The sequence below is a fragment of the Filicampus tigris genome, chromosome 3 (assembly GCF_054856515.1).
Source record: "Filicampus tigris isolate MCC_2025a chromosome 3, RoL_Ftig_1.0, whole genome shotgun sequence".
Taxonomy (NCBI): domain Eukaryota; kingdom Metazoa; phylum Chordata; class Actinopteri; order Syngnathiformes; family Syngnathidae; genus Filicampus; species Filicampus tigris.
Window position 1 is genome coordinate 29,780,982 of NC_141219.1, and position 20,846 is coordinate 29,801,827.

General features: G+C 44.6%; 1 protein-coding gene across 1 annotated transcript in view; it reads right to left on the reverse strand.

The window, feature by feature from the left end:
• Positions 1–18,388: 18,388 nt before the first annotated feature.
• txlng (taxilin gamma) overlaps positions 18,389–20,846 on the reverse strand; it is a 40,945-nt gene continuing 38,487 nt past the window's right edge. The window contains exon 11 of the mRNA XM_086025395.1: positions 18,389–19,440. Coding sequence (XP_085881521.1) covers positions 19,150–19,440 — 291 coding nt within the window. The 3' untranslated portion in view covers positions 18,389–19,149. The remainder of the gene's footprint in view (positions 19,441–20,846) is intronic.

A 20,846-nucleotide genomic window follows, 5' to 3' on the forward strand; every position in this document is an offset into this window, starting at 1 on the left:
GGCATACACTGTACTTGTCATCTTCATAATAAAACACAGCCACAAATTTGCCTGTCATCATAGTCATATAATGCAGAGTTCAGACTACATGACTTTTTCTTATTTTTGTTGTTGTTGTTCATGACGGTTTCTATGTCATCTTATCAGACATGGTGTCATAAAATCGTTCTGTGTCTTCTTGGGCCGGGCGAGTGGCCACAGTACAAGTACGGCACTGACCAGACCCCGCCTGATCATCGCGTGTTGCCGCCAAGAGCACGGCCCAACCGCACAGTTCGTCAGGGATGCGGACAAAAAGAAGAGTCGAGGAGACATGGAAACAGTTTGTGGGCATGCAGGACTGCGGGACACAAATGCGGGTCTGCGCCAGAGCTTGGCTCCGCAGGAACAATAAGAGCATGATCAGGCACGTGCTCCCGCTCTCGGCATTTGCCGGGAGCCGAATTATTTGGGCAGAAAAGGGAGTGACAGGCAATTTGCTCCATCACACTATGAGTCAAATAAGAACAAATTGTGGGGCCACGTAGGACACACTGTGTGCACAATCAAACAAAAATTGTGACACGCCAGACTTTCTGTGTTGTGGCCGTGAGGCATCCTAGATGCCACATCGGTACAGGGCTAATGTTATGTTAGTATGGTTCGTCAACATATATCTCACTGATTTGCGGAATGTTCATTTTACCGTGTTTTGAGTCGTAGGTAGGCTTTACAAAAGGTGTCCTCGGCATAAAGCAAGGTTCGTGTCACAATGGTTCTTAGCCACGTTTTAGTTTGGAATGCTGTCAGCTTCCCGCGGCGTCAACCGAATAGCTTCGCTTCCGCCTCCGACTTCCTGCGTGCATGTGTGATGTAAGCGAGTCCTCACATATTTATCTCTAACACTCAATCAGGGCCCATTCGTTCAAAAGGTGTAATCTGGATCAAAATGATCTGGATTCTGAAATCCCCGTTTTAGCTATCCAAGAACACATAACTCATCATACTTTTAATCGAATTGCTGAAAGCTGAATCCAAACATTTAGAATGACCAAATGTACAGAGGTCGGCATTTATATCTGTCCGTAAGTACCGACGGAAGGTTCGTTAGTCCGTCACTAATGGACTTACGTTTTCGCTGGCGGACTGACGACTGACGGTAACTTTGAAACACTGAGGGAAAGAGTACAGACGTATGCAACTTTCCACCGTCGCCCAGACTGCCACAAGCCTGAAAAAAAAATAGACGTGACGAGAAGCAGTTAGGAGGGGCAGTGATGAAGATTTTGTGTGTGTGTGTGTAAAGTGGTCCAAACTGTTTCTAAATGAATACAATTGTGTACTGTTACGCCTGTAACTAGTTTTGTACAGACAGTCCTAAAGCAGCGGTGACAGAATATAATTTAGCGATGAAGGAAGTGCATTAAAAATAACGGTGACGGACTGGGTCTGAAATAATGACGACTGACGATGATGGACTCCCAGTAAGGGATGCTAATGTCAGAAACTATTTTTGGAAAATGTTTTCAATGTTTTGTTTGTATATATTAAAGCTTAACTAGAGGCAATTAAATACTTTGTTAAATTGTATGTCTTTTGAGAGGATTATTTTACCGTACAGTATTTCTATTTCAATGCTCTGTCGTGTATGGTTTGAAAAGCACTTGAAGTGTCAATATTCAGATAAAAAATGTCTATTGCATGATAAATGCTATTTATTTGACCAGTCAAAATTTAATTTAAATCACATTTTGTTCCTTAAATCCACCCTGAAGCCATCTAACTGCTGGGATCAGAATAATCCTGATTTTTATTTATTTATTTTTTTAAATCAAAGTTATCACATACAGGTCAACACCGGGGTGTACGGAATCTTTCGAAAGTTGTAATTTGCCTTTACATATCTCTATATAATCTTACACGTTGCATATTTTCGAATGGCATCAGCAATGTACATGTTTGAATTGTGTTATCTTTGAATAATGCCGAAAGTGTACAATTTGACTGGCATGTTATCCCAATTCTACTAAAAAGTTTTGAACACCACAAACTGAGGGTTTGATCCAGATTAAAACCAAAATAGGATTACGTTATCAAATCGGATTTCAGAATCCATTTTTGGTTTTAAACAGCCCATTTTCAAGAATTCATTCAATCCAGCATCGAAAATGTGTTCAGATCAGGAGTTTGCAGCTGGCTAAGACACAAAGAGAAAGGAACAGGGGGGGGGGGGGTATAAAAATGGAAGGTGGAGTTGTTGTAGTGCCTCTGTCTATATATCCCTGTGGAGGGTGGGACTCCTCCAATATCAGGAGGGGTTAGTGTGGTCTCAGAATGATTGGTTTGCAGGGGGCATAACAGAGTCTATAATCCAGTTAGGGTTAAACGGAAAAAAAAAAGGGGAGTCAGTGGTTGAGTGGGTGTTTAGCCTGCAGCACAACAGCAGGCCAGTGTACAAGTCATTGGACCCCCCTCTTCTTCACCTCACACTCCTGATGGCCTGTTAGGGAGATTACAGAAAAGAGAATATCTGAGGTCAAGATAAACAACAGCCTGAGATAGACCTTTTTTAGTAGTATTCCAATATCTGACCACATCTTAAAAGGAACGATGCACTCTGTTTGAGCCTATTTGGTTAAGTCTACTTGTAACGACTCTATGAACAAAGTTAAGCTGTTTGGAGAGATACCTACAGGGGGCAGCGCTGTTGATAGCAGCATCTTGTTGAGGGCTTTTTAAATTGTTGTGAAATCGAGCTCCCTAAATGCACTGATGTACTTCAAAAGTGACATCAAAATACTTTGATTCAAAACATATATCTTTCAAAGTTTGTAATATTTGATGTAATTGCCTTTAGCATTCACGTAAACAACACACATGTGACCAAAGCTGTGCAATGCTGGTCTTTGATCCCAGTTTCAATGCTTTGATCTGTCTCAGAGTAAAACATGTTTTTTTTCCGAAGGGAGAGAGAGGCCAGCACAGCAGTGAAATGGCCCTGGCAGCATTAGCAAAGCCAATAACCAGTCCAACAAATTAACTAAACATACAACACATCTTTCATTTTTGCAGCATACCCCTTGAGCCATAAAAAAAACTGAAGTGCTGCTCTTTTAATAATACATTTATAGATAATCCTTTTACACCACATCTAGAGATTAATGTTAGGGTTTATGTAGGTTATTCTGTTGCATACTATTTATATATTTTAGTTGTACAAAAACAAGCCTACAAGAAACCAAGAACCATTCAGCTAATAAATCTGACCTCAAGGACACCACTGATAACAATAACTAATTGGACTAATTGGCAGTGAAGTCAATTGCTGCTGGGAGAAAACGGGAGAAATGCTGGGGAGGAAGCGGTACAAGATAAATTGCATATTGACGTTAAGCATCAGAAGGAGACCTCTTTGAAGTGCTTCAGTGCCGCATCACATGATGGAAGTCTCCTTTACCATTTTGCTGTTAGGTAAGGTAAGGATGGAAAGTGGTTGTGAATATGCTTCTTAAAGGAAATCACTGCTGAAATCTGTGGACAAAATCTGATCTCTCTCCTTCATCTCTCCCTAGTCTATTGTTATCCATTCCTCTTTTGTTGTCTAACTGTAGACGGGAGACGCAAGGGAGCTCTTTCTCCAAGGCCGGAGTTGCCTCCTGGATCACAGCCGTCGCATGTCGTGGAAAAAGTGCAGCCCAGCAGCCCAACAACACACGCCAAAGGGAGACAAGGGTCACACGGCAGTCTTGCTCTCTTGCAGACACACTTTTCCCTCTTGCTTCTTATACTCCACTTGATATTAATATTCTCTCACTCAGCTTGGTCTCTCTTGTTCACACCAGACTTTCTTCCACCCTATTCCTCACACATGCGCACACCACATCCACGTGTGTGACACAAGCTGTCACAATACCTGCAGCACTACCCCCACTCTGGTTGGCAATTAAATAATTCACCGTCATCCAATTTTTGCTGTTGAAGAACCGTATTGAGAACCCTTCGCACCACATGAATTACGCGCTCCCAAACCCCACAGTGATATCAACCTGTTTGAATGATTGAAGCACCACCTGATTCCAGTTTGCGGTAATGTTCCTTGAATCCGTGTATGATTCAGCACTGCCAGAGCCACCTTTCAGCAACTATAAAATTAGTTGTGTTGTTGGATTGAATCTGAACCACTTGACCTCTTCTCGAAATGAAAGGACACAAAGCATTGATACATGCCTCTCTAGCCAGAGAATGGGCCACTTTCAGATGAACTGCTCTGCTTGCCAGACAGGTAACTGGTACTCCATAACGCTTGCCTGTGCTCTGTCCTCTTCTCACCTCAAATGGTCCAAAATAGTCAATTCCAATATTTGTGAATGGCGTATTATTTGGGATAAGCCTCGTTTGCATCTTTTGCACCAGCATTTTGCCATTATGTCTCCTACTGTAGCTGCATTCAGCTAATGATTTTCCTAGAAGCTGAGTTGCCATTCGTGATCCAATACTTCCTCCTGAGTGTAGAAAGCATGTGATTTTAATTGTGACCACTGTGGGCAGGCTGCTGATGAATGCTTTTCAGAATGAGCGTGGCTATGTGTTGATCTTTTGAGATGATGAGAGGGTGCTTGGTTTCCTCTAGTAAGCAGCCTTTTGCCCACCGTCCTCCAGCTCTCAATTGACCATTTTCCATATATGGATCTAATTTGTATACTGTACTATGCCTGCTCACTATAGCCTGTCCAGATGACAGTACATCAATCTCCTCCGAAAATCACTGCTGCTGGGAGTACTTAAGAATGGCGAGCTCAGCCTCCAAATGATCCTCAGTTGACAATGCTTGTCTTCTTAGCCCTTGCTTCCTTTGTTGAATATGTGCCTCCGGGTTACATCACCTGTGAATTTTCTCCAAAAGAAGTTGTTTTTTTTATTTTGAGGGACCATGCAACAGCTACTTTCAGTTTCCTCCAATCTGAAAAATAAACTTAGTCGACTTGTGGCAATGCCTTAATCGCAATGACCCCGGCCTCTTTCTTGACCTCTGGGTCACTGGTATCCATTGTGATTTCCACATTCAAAGGCCAGTCTTCCTCTGTTTGACACAAAAAAACACTTGCCTTCTTTGATGAAATCTCAAATCCTCACACCTCTGGATGCCTCATCCCTAGGGATTTCCTTGGAGCCTACATAACGCCATTGGGATGGTTGGGTGGATTCTCGAATAGCGACTCTGTTTGTCACGAAGGTATGAAAACGTTTGTCTTCATTCCTGATATATTTTAGCATGGAGGTGCTGTCAGTCTAAAAGACAGAATTTTGTCGATCAAACCTCAGTTCCCTCCTCAGGATTAAATCTACAGGCGAGGAATAGTAATTGCCTTTAGAGGTGTATCTCTAGCTTTGCCCATGAGGAATGCGACATGGACACTATCTCTGTTTTGCATTCTGACATAAGTCTGACGTTCTGACTGCTCCAATCTGAATCTGAACCTCTAAGGAATGTTCAAAACCCTTGGGTTTAACGCATCTTTCCACCTTAAAACTGAACAGCATCTCATCTCATCCACTGATGCAGAATGTTCTGAGGTATGGGTTCATCCCATCCAATATTCCTTATGCAAAGCTCTTGCAGCAACATTTTTGCACACAACATCATTGGTGAAAGAAACCCAAGAGGATCATACACAGAACTTGCCACTGACAGCATTCCACGCCTCGTGTGTGGCCTTTGAGGCACCTCCATCCGGAACTTGAAAGAGTCAATCCAACACACCACTGCAGACCCAGGGCCCATTCCACAGGCAGGTGGTCTCTGTCAAGGTTTGATTCCTTCAGGTCTCTGGCCATATGTTTCTCAGGAAGTCTTTGCAGCACTGTTGCTAACCCATTTAGTCAGAGTGAAACCTGCCTTTAGACAAAGAGCAGTTAAACCTTTGACAGCTTCCTCCTAAAAAACAATGCTTTTCAAACAGTCATCATCCACATAGAAGTTCTCCTTAACAGTTTGAACCACCTGAGATGGACAATCAGACTGATGCTGTCTGCTACCACCATCAAATACCACCCTTAGCTTCTTCTTACAGGGGTGGTATACACCATGGTGAAGAATGTACCTCACCATACCACTGTGAGGTACTGACCTTTACAGCGTAGCCTTTTTAATCATCTCATTAACATATGCTATGTATTCCTTAGCAAATAAATTAATGCTTAAGAACTTCTTTTTTAGGTTATCCAACCTTTGTTTTACCACAGAGCTGGTCCACTGTTCCACGGCCAGGACGAAAACCACATTGCTCCTCCTGAATCCGGGATTCGACCTTCCGACGGACCCTCCTCTCCAGCACCCCTGAATAGACCTTGCCGGGGAGGCTGAGGAGTGTGATCCCTCTGTAATTGGAGCACACCCTCCGGTCCCCCTTCTTAAAAAGGGGGACCACCACCCCGGTCTGCCAATCCAGAGGCACTGTCCCCGATGTCCACGCGATGTTGAAGAGACGTGTCAACCATGACAGCCCCTCAACATCCAGAGCCTTTATGAACTCCGGGCGGATCTCATCCACCCCCGGGGCTTTGCCACCGAGGAGCTTTTTGACTACCTCGGTGACTTCAACCCCAGAGATAGGAGAGCCCACCTCAGAGTCTCCAGGCTCTGCTTCCTCAGTGGAAGGCGTGTCGGTGGAATTGAGGAGGTCTTCGAAGTACTCTCCCCACCGACCCACAACGTCCCGAGTTGAGGTCAGCAGCACCCCATCTCCACTATAAACAGTGTTAATGGTGCACTGCTTCCACCTCCTGAGACGCCGGATGGTGGACCAGAATTTCCTCGAAGCCGTCCGGAAGTCATTTTCCATGGCCTCCCCGAACTCCTCCCACACCCGGGTTTTTGCCTCAGCAACCGCCAGAGCCGCATTCCGCTTGGCCTGCCGGTACCCGTCAGCTGCCTCCGGGGTCCCGCAGGCCAAAAAGGCCCGATAGGACTCCTTCTTCAGCTGGACAGCATCCCTTACCGCTGGTGTCCACCAGCGGGTTCGGGGATTGCCGCCGCGACAGGCACCGACCACCTTGCGGCCGCAGCTCCGATCGGCCGCCTCAACAATGGAGGCACGAAACATGGTCCACTCGGACTCGATGTCCCCCGCCTCCCCCGGGACGTGGGAAAAGTTCTGCCGGAGGTGGGAGTTGAAACTCCTTCTGACAGGGGATTCTGCCAGACGTTCCCAGCAAACCCTCACAATACGTTTGGGTCTGCCAGGTCGGACCGGCATCTTCCCCCACCATCGGAGCCAACTCACCACCAGATGGTGATCAGTTGACAGCTCCGCCCCTCTCTTCACCCGAGTGTCCAAAACATGCGGCCGCAAGTCCGATGATACGACTACAAAGTCGATCATCGAACTGCGGCCTAGGGTATCCTGGTGCCAAGTGCACATATGGACACCCTTATGCTTGAACATGGTGTTCGTTATGGACAATCCGTGATGAGCACAGAAGTCCAGTAACCGAACACCGCTCGGGTTCAGATCGGGGGGGCCGTTCCTCCCAATCACACCTCTCCAGGTCTCACTGTCATTGCCCACGTGAGCATTGAAGTCCCCCAGCAGAACGATGGAGTCCCCAGGTGGAGCGCCCTCCAGCACACCCTCCAAGGACTCCAAAAAGGGTGGGTACTCTGCGCTGCCGTTTGGTGCATAAGCACAAACAACAGTCAGGACCCGTCCCCCCACCCTCAGGCGGAGGGAGGCTACCCTCTCGTCCACCGGGGTAAACCCCAATGTACAGGCGCCAAGCCGGGGGGCAATAAGTATGCCCACACCTGCTCGGCGCCTCTCACCCTGGGCAACTCCAGAGTGGAAGAGTGTCCAACCCCTCTCGAGAGGACTGGGACCAGAACCCAAGCTGTGCGTGGAGGTGAGCCCGACTATATCTAATCGGAACCTCTCAGCCTCACACACCAGCTCAGGCTCCTTCCCTGCCAGAGAGGTGACATTCCATGTCCCAAGAGCTAGTTTTTGCTGCCGGGGATCGGACCGCCAAGGTCCCCGTCTTCCGCCGCCGCCCAGCTCACACGGCACCCGACCCCTTTGGCCCCTCCCACCAGTGGTGAGCCCATGGGAAGGGGGACCCACGTATCCTTTTCGGGCTGAGCCCGGCCGGGCCCCATGGGTGCAGGCCCGGCCACCAGGCGCTCGCCGTCGAGCCCCACCTCCAGGCCTGGCTCCAGAAGGGGGCCCCGGTGACCCGCGTCCGGGCGAGGGAAAACGTGGTCCATTAATTTTTCTCATCATAAGGGGTCATTTTGAGCCGTGCTTAGTCTGGTCCCTCACCTAGGACCTGTTTGCCATGGGTGACCCTACCAGGGGCATAAAGCCCCAGACAACGTAGCTCCTAGGATCATTGGGGCGCGCAAACCCCTCCACCACGATAAGGTGACGGCTCACGGGGGGGCCCATGCACCCTCAGCAGGGTCCTCGAGGGTGCATGGGAGTTTGCCCAACCGGTCTACATGTGTTTTGTGGACTTGGAGAAGGCGTTCGACCGTGTCCCTCGGGGAGTTCTGTGGGGGGTGCTTCGGGAGTACGGGGTACCGAGCCCCCTGATAAGGGCTGTCCGGTCCCTGTACCACCGATGCCAGAGTTTGGTCCGAATTGCCGGCAGTAAGTCGGATTCGTTTCCTGTGGGCGTTGGACTCCGCCAAGGCTGCCCTTTGTCACCGATTCTGTTCATAACCTTTATGGACAGAATTTCTAGGCGCAGCCGAGGTGTCGAGGGGGTCCGGTTTGGTGGCCTCAGTATTGCATCTCTGCTTTTTGCAGATGATGTAGTACTGTTGGCTTCTTCAAGCCGCGATCTCCAACTCTCGCTGGAGCGGTTCGCAGCCGAGTGTGAAACGGTCGGAATGAAGATCAGCACCTCCAAATCTGAGACCATGGTCCTCAGTCGGAAAAGGGTGGCGTGCCCTCTCCAGGTCGGGGATGAGATTCTGCCCCAAGTGGAGGAGTTCAAGTATCTTGGGGTCTTGTTCACGAGTGAGGGTAAGATGGAACGGGAGATCGACAGGCGGATCGGTGCAGCGTCTGCTGTGATGCGGACCCTGTATCGGTCTGTCGTGGTGAAGAAGGAGCTTAGCCGAAAGGCGAAGCTCTCAATTTACCGGTCGATCTACGTTCCTACTCTCACCTATGGTCATGAGCTGTGGGTCATGACCGAAAGAACAAGATCTCGGATACAAGCGGCCGAAATGGGTTTCCTTCGCAGGGTGTCCGGGCTCTCCCTTAGAGATAGGGTGAGAAGTTCGGCCATCCGGGAGGGACTCAGAGTCGAGCCGCTGCTCCTCCGCGTCGAGAGGAGCCAGTTGAGGTGGCTCGGGCATCTGATTAGGATGCCTCCTGGACGCCTCCCTGGTGAGGTGTTCCGGGCATGTCCCACTGGCAGGAGACCCCGAGGACGACCCAGAACACGCTGGAGAGACTATGTCTCCCGGCTTGCCTGGGAACGCCTTGGGATCCTTCCGGAAGAGCTGGAGGATGTTGCTGGGGAGAGGGAAGTCTGGGCTTCCCTGCTGAAGCTGCTGCCTCCGCGACCCGACTTCGGATAAGCGGGAGATAATGGATGGATGGATGTTTTACCACAGAGTAGTTATTGGGCAGGGAAATTTGTTTTTTTAAAAGGCAATGTCAAACTTTAAAGACCGTTATCAAGCTTAGAAGAGTTTTCCACAATTTCCAGGAACTTAATGTCCTCTCTCGATAATCCTTGATCATCAGTGTCTTTCTCGTTGAAATCATGGTTTATACTGCTTGTTCAACATCTTTTCTAACTTGGACACATAAATTCTGTTGACGATTGCAGCAGACAACTCAGTTACTGAGCTGATATCTTTTACTTGTGAACGTCCATTTATGGCCCATCCCAATGCTGTCCTAATAGCATATGGGCCTCCTACATGGCTGTTTATGACCTCCAAAGGCTCTAATAATTTGGGAGCATTGTTTTCAACAATCAACAGGTCTACATTAGCATTTATACGGCCAAGTAGGGCCATTTTGCAAAATCTTCTTCCGTTGCGATATTGTTTGTGCTCACAGCCATTTTCTTTTGAGTGAGGATTTCTGGGAGCTTGTTAAACAGACCTGTCTCCAAACCAGATACTTAAAACTCTGAACACTCATATGTAGGCACCACTTTTTCTTGTCTCATGGTTTGCAAGAGAAAGTGGGTTTGTCTACCAGTCAATTTGAGTCGTTGCATGAAGTGTTCAGAACAGGAATGCGTCTGTGTGTGTGTATTATTTGGCCACCCATGATGGACTTGATTTTAACTGGCAAAATTGGAAGAACACAGCAAACTGTTCCGGTCCCTGTAGGACCACGTGATTCATGAGATGTTGTAATTGTGCATGACACTGGCTCCTTAAAATGCTCTGTAATTCCACCTCTGTCAACATGAAGTACAGATGACCACAACTCCTGCAGGTAAGACGCTCATCGCTGTCCCGATTCCTGTGGCCTGAACAGCCGAAACACAACTCCCTCTCCTTCAGAACGTATGTTTTATTTTGGTGCCTTTCCCTTTCGAACTGTCGACAGTCATCCAAAGAGTGAAAACTTCTAAGCTGCCTTCCCTGCAGAGCCTTGAGCATGCAAGTTGTGACCGGTTGGGCGTGCTAGGCCCAGTCACCGTGTACCCCTTTGAACCATGTACCCCGGAATGACACATATGTCAATAGAGTACAGAGGATCAGAAATCTGTTTCTTCTTTTATTTATTTTATCCTAATGTGAAAATGTTTAGTAAAACCATTTTTTTTGGAAAGAGGGCACCGTTGGGCGCCGTAGGAGTCACAAGAGTTCAAGTGAGGGACAATTTGCAATCTATATCCACACAAGACAGGCAATTACATCAAGGAATGGCGGATGGGCAGTAGTTCGGGGGCACGGTGGGTTTGAACCAGCAGGTCGGCAAGAACTCCGTCAATAGAAATGGGCAAGATACGTTAAAAGGTTGTTCTAAAACTCCACTTCCAAATTCTATCCAGTTCAAGATGATAATGTAGGACAAACGGAAGGAGTCCATCAATCGGTCCAGCGAGGACTCTTCGACCCTTCAATCTTCCCCCTATGCCTACTTACCTCGTCGAGTGCTTGGTTCGCAGTCCAAAAATCACGCTCTTCCGTTGACGGTGCGGTGCGGCCCAGCAGTCCCTTCAGCACTCATGTGTTGCACCTGTGCTCGCACACCGCTGTCGACAGAGAGGGGTTTAAGAGCACAACTCGTATACCCTGTTCTCCAATTACAGTCCCTTGGCCCAGGCTGCGCATTTGTGTCTGGTTGGGGTTAATCTTTGCCAATCAGTGTGTCAATTATGGGTCAGGATTAGGGGTCGAGTCACCTGGTGGAATAAACAAGCAAATAGGCGAGGTGAAGAGTATGCCGCTGGGTGCTCCCATCTGCAGTTGCAACACTTAATGTTATCCTCTTTGCCACATTGCCCATATTCGTGCTCTCCCTCATATCTCCCACACCTTTGCTTCCCTTTGCACACTGCTGCTACATGTCCATACTTCTGGCACTTGTAACACCTCAATGGCGCGGCACGTAAAACCTGACACTAAAGCTTACATACCCAATATACACTCTGTCTGGGACTCGTTCCTCTTCGAACGTTAGCACTACTGATAGACTCTCACATCTTTGACCATCGCGGGTCGGATTCAACCTTATTGCGTCGCTCACTTTAGCTCCCTCCACATTCTCTATAATTTGCTCCACTGACACATCCAGCGGAAAGCCGGAGATCACTCCTCGTACAAGTCCCCATTTCTTGGCTAAGGCTACCTGAACTCATTTCCCTTCCATTTTATTCACCCTGATTGCTTTACCAAGCTGTGCGCTCCACTTCTCCGGACAGCAGAGGGCGTTCGCAAAAGAGGAGCAGATTGACGGCGGAGCTTAGCCGTGTTTTGAAAGTGTTCCTGTCTGTACATGGGATGAAGCCAAGTGTGATAAAGTACCTTCCTCCTCAAAGTAAAGGTCTGGTCAGTGAGAACCCACGACGAAAACATTACAGGAAGCAATTCAGCGGAAAATAAATAAATTGTGGAATAAATCTTTATGTGTGGGTGTTGCAATCACCAAATATCTATCACGTTTCTAGTTTTAATCAGGTCATTTAAAGTTTGAATAGAAGCAATATTTAAAAAAGAAAAGGTAAAAAAAAATCTGAAAGAACATCTAGAGCCCTCTGCATTCAGAACAAAATAATAATAATAATTAGGAAACATTCTTCAATTCCATGTTTAGGAAAGTCATTGCCTCAATTTGCTTTGTTTCCTGACAATTTTTTTTAAAAACATTTTAAAAACAATGAATGAACAATGAATTTGTGTTAACACTCACAAAGGCCATGGGAATCTTCCAAGAGTGCATACCACAGGCTGCTGTTTTTTCCCGTTGGATGGCGCAAGCCCCCATGAAGCAGCACCCATCAAAGGAGGACTCGGAGTCATCTCCCATTCCCAAAACGCTTCTGTAAAGCCGCGCCAGCTTCTGGCTCCTGAAACTTGCAAGATGCCAACAGCGACCAGCCTCACGTCACAAATCCAGGGTAACTGGCAAAATGCTAAGTACACCAAAATCGATTTAGTGGTGTTATTTCTATAACACAATTTCATACCGTCACTGATGGTGTAGTGGTACACACGCCTGAGTTATGTGCGGGCAGCGTGGGATCAGTTCCCGCTCAGTGACGGTGTCTGTGTGTGTGTGTGCCCTGCGACTGGCTCGCGACCAATTCGGGGTGTAGTCTGCCTTTCGCCCATTGTCAGCTGGGATAGGCTCCAGCACCTGCCCGCGACCCTGTACAGGATAAACGGTTTGGAAGATGATGATGGCAATTTCATACCTCTTTTCCGAGCTATTCTGTTACAAGCAATCTAAACACCACACCATATATAATATACACCTGCTATTTTCCCTCAGTGTTCATTATATTAATAATTTTATTTAGCATTTTATAGTCATTGTTAATGTTCTTTCCCAGATATAATGCCTGTATAGTATAGTGGCTCCCAGATTATTTAGTGAACACCCTGAAGTCACCTTTTAAGACCCTATGGCCTCTGTTCCCTCAGTTAACAAACTCTACCCATATAGCGTTGCCCGTGGATGAATAATCCAGACTATTACTGGTGTTCCCTGCGCACTATTATTACTATGGTGGTGCCCCCAATGATAATTGTTGAGTGAAAAGAACCTTTAGGCAAACTTGGGTCATTACGCAAAATTGTGTGCTGGACCGGAAGTCGGCTAGAGACATACGGCTTGATCACCCAATTCCCAAAGTTTTACCTTAAATAATGAGTTATTAAGGAAACCACTGTAGCTTTAAAGGGTAAGTCAACCCAAACATAATTTTTAAAATATATGTTCTATGCAGGCCCACTAGTTGAAACGGGACATTTTGATTAATATTGTGTGTATGGAATATAGCAAAGTCCACCCGTTTTTAGCCATCTCACGGGGCTGCCATTTTGTCAGTTCTGTCGACTGAAAATGACACAATTGCTCAGGGCTTAGGTAACGAACTCACAGCTCACCTGTTTTCTGAAGCTGAGCCTTGAGCAACTTTGATGTCATTTACGGTCGACAGAAATGACAAAATGGCCGCCCCCTGAGATGGTTAAAAACGGGTGAATTTTGCCGCTTAACTCATATTCCACAAACTCAATAATAATCAGAATGCCATGTTTCAACTAGTGGGCCTGCATGGAACATAGTCTTGAAAAAAATAGGTTTGGGTTGACTTCTTCTTTATCGCACCATTCATGTAACAAATCGGGCCATGATGCATCGGAGGAATGGAACTCTGACGTCTATTGAGGATCGCCTATACTTTGTCCTGTTCATTTGTTCACTACCACACACAAAAAAACAAACATAAAATCGGTGGCCAGTGGCCACTGCCAACTTACATGATCTCAAATAGCAGTAGTCACAACATAGCCTAAAACATAGCACTTCCCAGCCATACAATTCCCTCTGGCAAACACAATTTAACATACATTTCACACTTTCACGCTGCTTACGGTGAAGCCTTCAAATGGAATTACCGTTTATTTGAGAACAGACCTCATGACACCAAACCTTATGCTCCTTCTGCAAGTTGTGTTTATGCCCAACCAAAAGCAAAAGATAGACAACAAACCCTGTCAAAAAACGTAGGCAATTTGGTTTCACGGCTAACACTGGCGCACAGTATATACGATCTAAATGCTTGTCAGATATTATTTTGCCATTAGTGCCCCTCAGCTACGAAAACTGGGGGTGAGGTTGTGGTTGTAATACCCTCCAGTGCCCGTGGTCTTGTGACGGCCAGCCAGGATGAATATGAGGAAATGAGGTAGACATCCAGTAAATAATAGTTGCCATTCTGCCCCTCGGCAAGTGGTGGGTGGTGAGCTCAAAAGGGGGAATGGGGTGGGGGGCTTCACTACATATGATATGTCAGGGTCTGACAAGGGACCAAGACCCAGAGCTTTTACCCCTCCGGAAACATCACCCTCGCCTCAACAATTTGTGCACTTAACACTTCACTTGGCACATGACAGGTGTTTATTTCACTTCTCAGCCTTTTCCCTATTGCAGAGATGCTTCGGAGCCCTGGGCAAATGGCTACATCTGGTATGGGTGTCAGTCCAAAATGCTGCTTGCCGATGAAGTAAGTTACTCAACCAGTGATATATTTTCAAATGACTGACCATTATTTGGTGTGTTTTAGTGTTTGTCCGTTGTAGTATACCTCAATAGCCTCATTCTTAACGATACACATACACACAAAACAATAGCTACTTTTTACCCCAACGATATTATTCACGCAAACTCAAAAGCTGTCAACATACAGTACATTGGTAGTACTGAGGACTGTTGACTAAAATTCTGTGGTATAATCCTGAAAAAAATTGAGAAATTACTCACACGCATTTAATGTTGTTATCAACAGAAATCTCTGATCAAGCTCATAAAAAAAGAAGAGAAAAAAACCAATCATCTTTATTTGTCATGTACACACACACACGCGCATATGCACAAAGTTTGACCTGCACATTTCACACATCACAGTAGTGGACACAGCAAACACACACTGTTGCAGATGAATGATGTTTTTTTTCCCCATCTTTGACTTGGAACCTGCATGTGCATGGTGCTGGTGACAATCGTAACCACTTGTCTATGGCTTCCCAGACAACTCTAGTGTTGTGTTAATTGTGCTCCTATGTAATAATTCATACCATAGGTGGGAGTAAGTCACATATGTGCAAATCACAAGTAATTCGTAACCTTCAACTCTCAAGCAAGTCCCAAGTCAGCATGGAAATAAAAAGTTGAGTTGCCACCAAATTTCAAGCAAGTCATAAGTCAAGTTATAAAATCTTGCTCATAAAATAAATATTTTTTTTATTGATCATATTAGAAAAAGTACATTATCTCTAAAAAATAAATGAACATTTACACCTATAAACATTAAACAAAAAAACAACTTATGAAATGAATGTCATAAATTATTTTGAAGAATGCATGTAATTTTGCACATTGCACACTGCTAACGTGGTGATAATATTGAAATATTCTGAACGTGACAGTAAACATATCATCAAATTTAAAATCTACATGTTGTTTCTGGGCGGCACGGTGGTCGACTGGTTAGCACGTCCGCCTCACAGTTCAGAGGTCGCGGGTTCGATCCCGGCTCCGGCCTCCCTGTGTGGAGTTTGCATGTTCTCCCCGTGCCTGCGTGGGTTTTCTCCGGGCACTCCGGTTTCCTCCCACATTCCAAAAACATGCATGGTAAGTTGATTGGATACTCTAAATTGGCCCTAGGTGTGATTGTGAGTGCGGATGTTTGTCTCTGTGTGCCCTGCGATTGGCTGGCAACCAGTTCAGGGTGTCCCCCGCCTACTGCCCAAAGACAGCTGGGATAGGCTCCAGCACGCCCCGCGACCCTTGTGAGGAGAAGCGGTACAGATAATGGATGGATGGATGGATGTTGTTTCTGGTGCCAATCTGTTACCCAAATCTATTTAGTGTGGTGTGACTGGTTGCTCTTTGATGTATCAGTTGCAATTGTCCTTTTATGCTTTGTCCTTTATCATGTCAAATAGGCCTGATGTCTTACAGTAGATAAGCTCGAGTAACTCGTGACACGTTGGTGTTCCTCCCATAAATCCGCCTATTCCAAGTTGTGTATTTCTGAACCTTCCTGTACTCCTGGCCTCATGTCTCTTGTGCTCCCCTACCTCTATGGTGGCAGGCTAATGAGGCAGGGGCCCCGTGCCGACACCTTTTGAATTTTATTTAAAAGTTGGCCCCATCTTTGGCCTTTAATAGAGGTCACATTTTAAAGAGGTTCCCCTTGAGATTTCATCCGTTTGTCTCAAAACTGTGGGTGCTTAAACTAAATATAATCAAGATATAAATTAAAAGCAAAGCTTTCTATTTCACCCACCTCTGTTGCCGTGGCGACACACTGTTTGCTAAGAAAAATTAAGCTGATTTTGATGGTCTTAACATTCCTGAAAACATGAAATTTGGCACACACAGGACATTTAGAAAAGTCATCACTATTGTGCAATTTAAAAATATATATCTTAGTTGCACATTTTTAAAGAAACAGCCCCGATTGACCGTTTAACCAAAATCTAACAAAAGCTTGAAGCCTATGTAACAGCACGAGACCTAAAAATAATTATCTGGAGCCCTACTCTAAATTCAATGAGAAGTCGGCCATTTTTAATTTTCTTTAAAATTTTGCCTCACTTTTGGCCTTCTATAAGGGCAATATTTTATCAAAGAAGCTTTTAATCTGCTGTACTTTCTGATGCACATTTTAAAAAAATTCCACTGGGCCAATAAAGCAGCACTGAGCAGGAAATCAACCTTAATAAAACATTTTCACAACTCTTTTGATGAAACATTGACTTACGACTGACTTAAGTAGTTCAATGAGACTTTTGTCATCCTCTCTCCCTGTCGCTATTGTTTTTACAGGCACTAAGCAACTTTGATGAGGATGGAAACAACCCTGGCACACACAAAAAAAATACAAATGTTCTGAATTGCTTTACGGTATACTCACTTCCTCATTTCGCTATAAGGACGGAAGTCGATTCAAACGTCTACGCGCTATTACTGGTGTTATGGCAGAAGCCCCAAAACAAAACAAAAAAACAAAAGTATTGTTTGAACAAAATTAGATTGATTACCTCATCGCTATTCATCTTTCACACAGCCACTGGAAATAGAAATGCAATTTAGACCAACTTGCATGCCAGCGAGAGCTCAGGATTTCACGACACTATGCGATGGCGTGCATGGGAAATGTGGTTGCCTCTTGTCAACACTACCGCTTTTGTCCACATGACGCCGCCATAATCAACAAAAACTGACATGGACAGTGTTGCTCTAAACCTAACAGGAAGTCTGCCGTTTTTATTCTTTTTTTTTCACATTTGGACCCATTTTTGTCCTTTTGTAGCCATCACATTTTATAAAATTCCTCCTAGAGATTTTATACAATTACCTTGAAACTGTGGGTGTTTCATGCTAAAATGTTCAAGACTACCAGAAATAGCTTTTTATTTTGCCAAATGCTTTTGCCATGGCAATGTGCTTTTTGCCAAGAAAATTATGCAGATTTTGATGGTTTTAACATTTGTGAAATCAAATGAAACTTGGCCTGCACATCACGCTTGGTCAATTAATCAGTATTTTACGAGTTCATTTTGTGCTTAAAAACAAAACGGCTGAGTTGCGCACCTCTAACAAATGTTTAACGAAACATCATTGGTTGAACATTTCACCGAGCTCTACTAGAGGTTGGATGAACATGTAAAGGCCTAAATCAACCAATCCGACGTCAGCCATCTGTGACTGACGCTGACCCCATGTCGTTGGGCCGACTGTCGGTACGTCACGCTGGAAAAAAATGACGCATGCGTGAGATTTAAAAACCCCCCCATACCATCGCCGTCAGTAGTCACTATTCCTCAGGGTTAGAAAAAGCCAACTTGAAAGCTATTGGTGGGGGCGGAATATAAAAATGTAAACAATGCACTCAGCCATATTGAGTTTTTAAGTTCAAATCCCACACCTAATATTATTGTTTGCTTCTGTAACCAATACATTTTCCTGCTGTGGGATGCTTCTTCCAAAGCGTTGTTAGTGTGGTTTCTTTCCGTATGTGACCTTTGGCTGAAGTCCAGTTCATGGTGTACCTGCCTCTCACCTAAAGTCAGTTGGAATACTGTAGGCTCCAACATACAGCAAACCTAGAGAGGGTAAGAGGTATAGAAGCTGAAGGGATGATTTAATACAAGAGCTATCAGTAATGGGCCCATTGAACAAACATACATAGCAATCCAAAAGAGCTGTGATGTTTTTATTATTCAAAATAGCACATGAGCATCCCTTATTTTATAAGTTTGAGAAGAACATGAGGAGTTCAATAGAGAACAACAAGTTCAACAACTGAATAAGAACACACCTTTAAGACAACAACTAAAATACAAAATGTCTATGTGTTTGCTAAGAGGTGAGTTGTGTTTAGTTCATCATAAACATGCTCCCTGTCAGTAGCATGTTATGAATTAGACTAAATAGCTGAAATGGATCATTCCTGCTAATAATTCTAATCAGAACGAACTACAAAGAACACATAGATTCAATGCACTATTATAGAAACAGTCACACCATGATAAAGATATGATAATCATATTCAATATGCTGAGTCCCGTACAGATGGTAAATGACACTTTAAGAGCTCACAATCACATTTGCGGGTGAAATGCCCACCTATGAACTCATTTGAAATGATCAATGAGACTTGTCTGCATGTATACAGCATGAAAAGAGACACTTGATGTAAACATTACCTATGAAAATACTTCCGTAGAAAATAGAGTACAAAGTACTCACAAAACCCCAATTATTAAAACCACTGCAAACATGGACAGTACAGATTTAGAGACAAATTCAATCAGCCAACCAAATGATCCTTCATACACTATCGCACCAAATGATATTAGTTTACTGTTTATGTAGAAAATTGGAGATCCAAGAGTACAATTTAGAAAACGGCACGCTCATACACAGAATGGTCGAGGCTGGCTTAGTCCTGCAGGGAGGCTTAGGTTTCTAGGGGCTGGCTTGACAATGAAGCAACGGTGCTTTCAACAGCTATTGTGGACTCCATCTCAGGTCTGATTTCCTTTGTCTCCAGCCTCTCGTCCTGGACCAGTTTCTCATCCTCTTCTTCATCTTCCTCTCCCGCTAGCTCTGGTGGCTCATCACCCTTCTCCTGCAGGAGGCTAAGCTGGTTGTTGAGGTCATTCCTCTCCTTCTGCAGAGCTCGACACAGCCTCTCCAGAAGCTCCAACTTGCCTTGTAGAGCCTTGAAGTGGCCATCTCTCAGGGTTTTCTAGAAAAGAATCAAAATATATCATGGCGGGTTTGGGGAAGGGGGGGGGGGGGGAATCTGCATGAAAAGAGACATTTTTAACACTAGACGTATCAAGATTCCACCACTTTGCGTTCATACCAATTTGTACCGCAGGGTCGCAAATGTACGCAAGGCTTTTAGTTAACATTCTACATAAGGGTGTGCTCAGACGCTTTTGTTGTGAAAATGAGGCAATTACTGACGCACCGTGGGTGGTGTGGTTGAGGGGGGCACACAAACCCATTTGGAAGAAACTTGCAATCATTACGTCTGTGAATGAATCACTACTGTACATGAATTGCCACTGAGTAACTGAGATGAAATCAACATTGTATTTTTCTATTCTTGTTGAGATTACTTATGAGCTAAAAAAGTGTGCAACTGTCTGTTAGTTACAGTATATACAAAGGAATGGAATTTGAAAACAATCCAATCACATTTTTGTTTATATATATATATATATATATATATATATATATGTTAGGGGTGTAACGGTACGCTAAAGCACATTCAGGTTCGTTCTTTTGGAAACTTCGGTTCGTTAAATTTTCGGTACAAAAAAATATATATATTTTTTTAATATGTTTTTTTGAAAAGATGACATGCAAATGGTACATTTTTTAGAAAAAATAAGTAATAGCGAACCATTCGGGTGATATTCTAAGAAATTGCACCAGAATAAAAAATACACTAACAATAAAGGTCTCTTGATTTTGTAAATTATTAAGACAATGAAATCTTTAAACACTCAGCAGCAATAGCCTATGACACATCTAAGTATTCAAGTTAAACAAGTTGTCATGACAGTACATGTATACAGTTTTTGTGATAAAAAAAAAAAAATACAATAATAGTTACAATTATTGCTAACTATATTAAAACTCTTTTTATAATGAAAAAATACAGTAACTTTAAAAAGCTTTTATGAAATTGTATACACTTTTTAGGTATTGAAATCTTTGAATGTTTAACAGCGTATTGTAACGAATTGGGTTATCTGTGTTGTGGTCCGATTTGTGTGTTGCTGAGTTATGATGTTTCCGAGGTTCATGAATGCACCGTACGGCAAGCGAGTGGAGCAGCGGAGAAAGAAGAGCGTGAGCAGTTGTACTTGGATTAATAAAAACGTGATTATTAAACTACGTCTAACGGCGTGTTCCTGGAAGATGCTACAATATGATAAATCTCGCTGTTTAAGTTGAACGTTTTTGCTCCCTCGTCTAAGAAACATTCACAGTCAGATGATGCCGTGCATGTTAGACGTGCTACAGTATCTGCAACAGAGCCGCCAATCTCATGTAGCAATATCGGCACACAACTTTGGAACTCCTCCACATATCTTTCCCCATCAGCGATTTTAACAGGAAAGCCAGAATGTTCCCAAA